General features: G+C 40.5%; 1 protein-coding gene across 1 annotated transcript in view; it reads right to left on the reverse strand.

Moving 5' to 3' along the window:
* GRIP1 (glutamate receptor interacting protein 1) overlaps window positions 1-8,741 on the reverse strand; it is a 216,184-nt gene that overhangs the window by 172,453 nt on the left and 34,990 nt on the right. The window contains exons 2-3 of the mRNA XM_007447392.1: window positions 5,787-5,922; window positions 3,300-3,445 (exon numbers count right to left, since the gene is read on the reverse strand). Of these exons, the coding sequence (XP_007447454.1) occupies window positions 3,300-3,445; window positions 5,787-5,902 (262 nt within the window). The 5' untranslated portion in view covers window positions 5,903-5,922. The remainder of the gene's footprint in view (window positions 1-3,299; window positions 3,446-5,786; window positions 5,923-8,741) is intronic.

The raw sequence follows: 8,741 nt of genomic DNA on the forward strand, positions 1-8,741 counted from the left end.
TCTTTCCCTTTGTGTTCCAGCAACTCCAAACCGTTTGCAGTTCAACCTACGTACTGGACTATCTTCTTACCTGCTTGCCATACCCTGTGCCTGGAATGTTTGTCTTCCTAATGGACCTACATAAACTCCTTCAAATCTACCCGGAAATCCCCAGCTCTGGATTATCTGGATTTGCTGGATAATACTCAGCAAATCTACACTAGTGGCCTCACCCTGAGAGCTATACTAAAAGTTCCTCTTAGGAAGAGGTTGTGTTTTATTGATATTCATCTACCCACTAGAATACAATGCTTAATCAAAGAACATTAGCTCTAGATATTTGCCTCCTCTTAACTCCTTAGCAGTGGTTTAAGAGTGATTTCAAAGCAAACTGACTTTAAGTTCAAGAAAACACAGTACTTTCAGTGTAGTAGTAGTAATAATAATAATAATGGTAATAATGGCTAAGACGCACTATGGCTTAGTGAGTATGTGCTTATGATCTAATTAAACACTTTACAGGATTACAGCCTTGAATTCTTACAAGAAGTCTACATCCATTATAGTTGTTTTATAGCTGAGAAACCTACGGCTCAGAGAACTTAAATAAAATGCCCAAAGTCACAAAGCTAGAAAGGGACAAAACTGACATTTAACTAGTGACAAAGCCCAAGCTCTCAAACACTCTATTTTACTGCCTGCTCTTAATGAAAATGAAAAATGTTGTAGCAAGGTTTCAGAACACAGATTCCAATGGATTTTGTTGTAAAATCACCATTAGATTTTCAGTGTTAGATTTTATGTTAAGAATAAGAACTTATGATTGGTATGTACACTCACTCTCTGAGTGCTGTCATCTGGTCCCAAAGCTTCAAACACCATCTATAGTCCCATTACTCTTAAATTTACATTTCTAGTCCAGATCTTTCTCCCAAATGCCAAACCATATCTCCAGCTCTCATCTTAACATTTTCTCTCAGCGTGGCAAATAGGCCCCTTAACTGTAGCATTTCAAACAACAAACTACTGATCTTCTCGAAAGTCAGCTCTGCCTGCATTCTTACCCACCCCCGTTAACGGCAACTCCATCCTTCCAGTTACTCAGACTCAAAACCCCCTGTGGGCCTTCACTCCTCTCTTTCTGCACAACCCACATTAAATTCACCAGGAAATCCTGTTGGCTCTCTCTTCAAAATAGACGAGGGATATGAGTGCTTGTCACCATCTCTACCACCATCTTTTATCTGAATCACTGCAATAGTCCTCCAAACTTCTACCCTTGTCCCTGCAGTCTGTTCTCAACACAGCTGCTAGAGGAGCCTTTGAAAACATACATCAGATCATGTCACTCCTCTGCCCCAAATCATACAATGCCTTCCTGCATCATTCAGAGCAAAACTTAAGGCCCCTGCAATGGCCTACACAGACGCTCCTATCCTTTACACTTCAGACCACCTGCCCTCACTTCTCTGCACGCTTACTCTGCTCCAGCACACCGCCCTTCTTAATGCTTCTAGAACAATGCCAGATATGTTCCTGCTTTTGATCTTAGCACTGGCTTTTCCTTCTTTCTGGAACTCTTTTCCCCCATAAATCCATACAGCTAACTTCCTCACCTCCTTCAAGTCGCTGAGTAATGTCACTTTCTCAATGAAGCTGCTCCTAACCACTCTATTTAAAATTGCAATCCCATCCCCAGCCCAGCACTCCCAACCCCCCTCCTTGCTTATTTTCTTTTTCCCACAGCATTCATGACCCATAACATTCATACGACATACAGCTGACCCTTGAACAACATGTGTTTGACCTGCATGGGTCCATGTATATGTGGATTTTTTTCCATAGTAAACACCACAGTACTGCACTATACCTGGTTGGTTGAATCTGCAGATATGGAAGAACCTTGGTTTTGGAGGAACCGCATATATGGGGGGCCAACTATAAGTTATGCACTGATTTTCAACTGTGCAGAGGGCTGGCACCCCTAACTGCCTTGTTGTTCAAGGGTCAATTTTAATTAACTTATTTACTGTGGTTTTATTTTAATACCTGTCTTCGCCTGCTAGAATATAAATTCCACCGATGTACTGTGTGGGGACTGGAACATAGTAATGCCAATAAGTCATTGCTAAACAAATGAATTATTATTGGTTAGTAATAATCAGTCTGAGTTCTCAGTAGTACAGAAGAGCAAAGAGCTGACTTTGATGCCTACTAATTTGGGAAAGATATTTAACTTAAGTCTCTGTAAAATGAGAATAATAAAGAAAATAATGCCTATCTTACAGTTTTGATTGATTTATACATTTATTATTTAACAAAAACTTTTATAGTGTCGGGCACTGTCCTAAATGCTAACTCATTTAATCCTCATAACAGATTTGTGAGTAATACCATAGATTCCTAATATCATTCCCATTTTTCAGATGTGCAAACTGAAACACAAGAAGCTTAAGTAACTTTCTCAAAGTTTCTCATGTAGCTAGTAAAAGTTGGAGCTGGGAATTAACTGGCTATTTTTTTTTCTTTTTCTTTTTTTTTTTTTTTTTTTTGCGGTACACGGGCCTCTCCCTGTTGTGGCCTCTCCTGTTGCGGAGCACAGGCTCCAGACGCGCAAGCTCAGCGGCCACGCCTCACGGGCCCAGCCGCTCCATGGCACATGGGATCCTCCTGGACCGGGGCACAAAGCCGGGTCCCCTGCATCGGCAGGCGGACTCTCAACCTCTGTGCCACCAGGGAAGCCCTTAACTGGCTATTTGACATCAAAGTTCAGCTCTGCTATGCTTTCTTTGTGGTGAGGATTTAAGTGTACCAATAAAAGGGGCTCCTTATAATGCTAGACATTTCGTAAGCTCTCAAAATATGTTGGCTGTGCTTTTATTATGTCTATTATTATTACTTAACAATGTATTCTAATTCTATTTTCATGCTTCAGAAATTAACATAACTATACAAGAATCAATAGAAATCACGTTAAACATGCTTTTCCTAAACTTAGTCACTAAGTACAAAGCCTGGCTGGAACTCAATGCACAGAATTTATAAATATGTGGACAGTTCATTAAAATAGCTTAAGTACAATTATGATGTTCACAGATGGCCTTAATGAAATATGAGTCCTAGATAATTTCATCATTATTTATGCTTGTTTACATTCTTCCTGAGTAGGATACAGCAATTCAAATAAGTTTTAAATATTAAGAAACTATACTCTACCGTTCCTGTAATAAGACAATGATGGCAAAAGAAAAAGATAGGAACCAATAGTTTTAGGCCAAAACGTGGTGCAGCTGTTCTGCCCCTGGCTTGTGATGACTTACAGACTGGCGGCAGCTCATACTCAACTTCAAGAACCCCTCTTTCCCCGACATTCTTCAGCAAGCTGATGATCTCATCGTGGCGGAATTTGGCCAGGTTGATGCCATTCACTGCTTTGATATAGTCACCCACATCCAGCTGATCACTTCTGCAAAACAGAGAATGTCACCTCAGTGGACCCCTCCTTTCCGCAGGCCAGCCTGACCATACTTCCCTCTTCCCCATCGTGGATAAGCACGCAAGCCCAGAATGCCGACGCAGCTGGAGTCCTGGCTCCTAGGATGTGGCTGGTTCCTAAGAGGGGGTGAGCAGCGGAGGGTGGATGAGAGAGACTCAGTGGATCCCTCTTCTCATGCTGACTGCACATTTCGGAAGTCCTGTACTGGGTCTGCTGCTGTCTCCAATTTCTTCCTAACCCTCTACCTCTTTTACTTTTAAGGAGCACCGTAAAACAAAATAAAGAGAAAGTTATTTTTAGTTGCTCTGCCCATAAAGAGGTGGTGCTCTTGTGGCAGATTATCCAGATCCTGGGCACACTAGAATTTTCCCTTTCTTCTCATTCCCTCTCATTTTTGCTGCCTGCCTTTTGGACATTTCACCACTTTTGGTATCTTCACTGGGAGTGTGTCCAGGGCCAACCAGAGGGTGAGCTTATTTTGCTATTTATTGCTTATAGCGGGACTAATAAAAAAAGTATTGGTGAAGAAGAAAGTGCAACGAAAGTACTGGCTTTCAGTAACATTCTCCTCTCTTCACCATCGTAATAGAACCTTGGCTACTCTGGGGCTTTTAGTCAAACTCGACTTTTAAACCAAGAGCAGGCAGCAAGAACTATGATAGGACTTAATTCAATAATATTTTCTCCCCAAATAAAAACACCAAGTTCCTTTGTTTTACATAAACCCAGCTCCAATCATTCTTCCTTCGAAGCCTCCATAATCCATTCTAGCCAGCAGTACCTGTTGTCACTCTTAACTCAGGTTTCCTGACTGACACTTATTTGGCAACTTAGTTGCCTAATGCTCTGTGACAGCCCTTATGTTGTTGCTTTTTACTATTATGCAATGCGATTATTGCTCCCAAACTTTTCATGTTTTTTATACCTTATTTCCCCCAATAGATTATAAACCCTCCTAGGGCAGGGATCTTATCTTTACTTATGTTGGTTTACTACCTGTTAAATGGTAGTGGCTTAAATAATAAATATTTGGTGATCGATAATACCCAACATAACTGGCACAGCGCTACATTTAATTATAGCATCAATACATGTGAAAACCACATTCTTACCCTCTCCGTGGCCAATCACACTTGCTTTAGGGGCTACATATGCAGAAGCCCTGGAGACACAGGAAGCCCTAGCATCATGGATTGGCCACGACTGTTAAAAGTTAAAGGAGGCTATGGTGTGGAAAGAAATCTCTTAAAAATCATAAAGGAAAAGAAAATAAAAAAGAATGTATATATGTATAGCTGAATCTGAGGTACAGCAGAAGTTAACACAACATTGTAAATCAACTGTCCTTCAATCACAAAAAAAATAAAAATGCAAAAAAAAAGAAAAAAAAGCCGAAGGAAGGAGACTAAGGTGCTTGTGTTGACATCAGCCTGTTTTGCAAACAATTCCCCAGATCATGGAGCAATCAACTGGATTGAGCTTATAAACTGTACCAACAAGTTGATCATCGAAAGTAATCACTATTTCAGGTGACACTTTATAAGTTAAGAACTCTAAAACTTAATTTGTGCTTATGTGGACACAAATATTGGTGTCCAGGATTTAAGGGAAATTAGCCTCACTTTGAATGAAACCTGGGCATTCCACCCCCTCTTTCTGAGGTAGATTTAGAATTTGTCTGCAAAGCAAACCTACCGCTGCCCAGCACCCCAGGACATTCTGCTGTCAGCAAGACGCAGTGCAATCTGCAGTTCATCAGAACGAGGACAAAATGAGACCTCCTCACCCAAGCCTTCTGTCCTTTTGGAAACCACCTCTTTGTCTTAACGAAAGGAAAATCTCACAAGTAGAAAAGTTGAGAATATGCAGGAGAAGCAAAATTGTTACTTAGAAACTTGGAGTTGGGCCTCCCTCATTTTCTAGGCTTGTCATATCCCTCTGTGGCAGTTTCCCCTTATCCACAGCATATGCGTCATCTGTTCCCCATTAGATGATCGGACCATCTCACTCCCACTGCAGCCTGTCTGCTGTTCAGTGGCAATCTGAGGACTAGATCCATACAGACACTTTAAAATTAAAATCTCAGGAGAGCCTGACTGCTCCTGAGAAGACATGGGAGCTCCCTGGTGAGCTCTCCTGGCTCTCCCTGGTGAGCCAGAAAAGCCATGCTTCTGAAACGTGCCCCCCTATGCTTCTGCCCCGCAGATAGCAGTGTCGTTTGTTTACTAGTGACCTTTTCTGATGGAGCTTTAACTTTTGAATTAATTACATCATGCATTCCTTTTTCTACGTTTCCACACAATGCAGTTACCTAGCAGCAATTCCTCCCTGCCGCAGATTAGATACTCTTGGCTTGCCGTCCTTGTCAATTCCACCGGAGACCGTCAGGCCGAGGGTAGTGCCTTCCTTCTTCATCAGTTCAACCATGGTGGAGCCCTTGAATTCCTCTGTTAAAAGAAAAGCAACTGGTTTAGTAAATGACAGTAGAAGCGCAAGGGGTTGTTTTTGTGGGTGGTGAAGTGACTCCTCCCCATAAACTCTTTGCACTTTTTCTTTTGTGGGAAAAGATCTGTGGTCTCTTTTCCATTGCAATTTGCAGAGTATCTCATAAAGATGAGCATACAGATAAAGCGGAGCAAATATTCCATTACAGGTTATCAAAATGGGTACCCGTGGGGTAGTTCGCTCTAGATTCACAATAGCCTGACATGGCTTATGTACAAGGATAATATTCGCCCTTTCTTTTCTGTCATTCTGAAGTGACTTCCTCTGGTGTCTCTCCTTGTAATTCCAAAGGGAACAATTGAGAGTCGTAAGAGAAGCGGCTAGAACGGAATTTTAAACAATGATACAAAAGCATATAGTGCAGACTCCAAGTTCCCGACTCATTTTTGCTGAGGAAACCAAGTGACACAAGAGAAGAGCTTTCTACAGGTTCAAGAAAAATATTATTGACCTTTTTTTTTGTCTTTCAGAAAACAGAGTACAATAGCTCCACGTTATGACTTACATCATTTCTTACAAAATGTGTCACAGTATGTTAAAGCAGCGCTGGTCCTCAGAACCCCCAGGGAACTTTTGTTAACCCCCCATTCTCTACTTTCGAAATTTTAAAATCTCACTGATCTTGTGGGGATAATGTCTACGCACCAAGAGGGAACCCACATCTTTTGATTTTAGGCACTACAGAAAGAAAACTTTAAGACTATCCTTGCTTTCAGAAATAAAAATGCGTCAGTATTTACCTATCCAGAGGCTAACTATGATAAACATTGTTTTAAAATTCTCTGTTATGTTATCCCCCTCACTGCATACACTTTCTGGGTAGGGATGGGGAAATTGGACAGTTCTCCAACTCCTCTTGAATCAGGTTATGAATTTCAGGGGTTATGAACTTCTAGGACATCAGAGACGCTCATATTAAAATTCAAGAACAGACTTTCTTTTTCAAAGTCAAAAAACCGGAAAGATTACTTATACACTTCTGCCCTTTATTACACATGACAGAGTTAATTATAATTTCAAAATTTATTAATGCTTATCATAAAGGTTTTTAAATTGTGGCTGCTGGTCTACTATCCCACTAGTTGATAACAAAATCAAATCATGTTAGGGAAAGAAATAATCTCTCATCTGATCTCGTGAGAACAGAGTACTTGGGGAAAGGAGGCAAGAGGGACAGGCCACTGATTTCGATGTAATAATGTCAGTCTAGGCAGGACTTTCAAGATTGCCAGATCCTGTGACCTAAGCAGCCCTGCATACTTCCTTTTTCATGGCAGTTTCATGACACTGTATACATGAGTTGTTACTGCTCTTTAAAATAGAAGCCAAGGAAGAGTCAGTGAGTGTGAGTGATGTCAGCTTCATTTACTACATTTTGAATGAGAGACCAAATAAAGATAGGCATTCATTCAAGAAGCAAAATTCTTGTCAAGTCCATAAAAGCACAGGGCCCTTTACATCATTTACCAGGAGCATTTGTAACAAAAGTCCACCAACAATGTGCATTTTACCTAAGCTCTCTTAACACAGAACAGAACAACCCTCTGTATATCCCATAAAGACATACATAGGCCCAACTGATAGTTGAAGAGGTCAATTTAACAAACAACCCCTATCAGTCCTCCTTGGCAGAAGGCTAGGTATAAATTATTTTAAAAATAAGGTTAATAACTAAAGGAATGAAAATTACATAATGGATGATGACTTTCCATATTACAGAGGCATAATGTATACAACAATTTTACCCAACAAATTATTTGCATTTTCTTTAAATATGTAGATTGACCCTGTATGTTTAAGCACTTGATTATAGAGCTTTACTTAAGGAGTTGGGAGCATGGGTTTTTAAGGGCCTGTCTTAAAGGTCAATCAGAAATGCACAAAGAAGCAACTATAAAATAGTAGTAACAGACAAGTGAGAAACAAGTTTCAATTAGTAAGAATTTCATTTGTACTCTGGTTTTCAGGAGTGTGCTTCCTGAATAGAATGGGATACCAGGACATAAGCACAGCCTTATGGGACGTGGACAATGCAGTTTCCTCCAGAAGGAACCAGGTCCTTCCCAGGTCTCTGGCTGAATCCTGAAAAGCTAGAAAAGCTAAATTCAATTAGTTTGATTTGATCCCTGTTAAAATACAAATCCATCTGGGCTACTTTTTAAACTGGTAATAGTCAATTACCCTCTTGTTTAAAAATATTTCAAATCTTTCCCCAAGAGCTAGTTTAAAAACACGAAAGAAAGAAAATATTAATGTACCAGTTAACTGAGTAATCTGTGTATTCATTGATTCAAGCATTTATTGAGTGCTTACTATGAGTCAGACAATGAAACTCACAGACGGAAAGAGTCAGAGATGCTTAAAGCCTAGTCACAGAGCACCATGCCACAGTGTTGGCTGTAGAGAGGGCGGCCACAGAGGAGATGGTCCTGGCAACAATGTAAAATGAAAACTTGCTGTTCCAAATGCAACATCTATTTCACAATTTTGCCTTCTGTCTAATCTGTCTGTACTTATCAATCAGGATTAGTGGAAAAGAACAGACCTATGGCAGAATCGAAATTAGGCAAAACTCAGGAGTAAAGATAGAATATTGTTGCAAGAAAATGTGCTGAATCACAAGAATGTTAACTGCCAATAAGCATCTCTAGTCCCTGAAGGACTGACTAAATCATTTATGGGTGTTTCCGAAGAAAGGAGAAAAGAAGCAGTTTGGAGAGGGAGGAACGTGTTTCTGGCGTTGGCTTCCTGCTGACCTGCG

Source organism: Lipotes vexillifer, unplaced genomic scaffold (genome assembly GCF_000442215.2).
Source record: "Lipotes vexillifer unplaced genomic scaffold, Lipotes_vexillifer_v1.1 scaffold170, whole genome shotgun sequence".
Classification (NCBI taxonomy): Eukaryota; Metazoa; Chordata; class Mammalia; order Artiodactyla; family Lipotidae; genus Lipotes; species Lipotes vexillifer.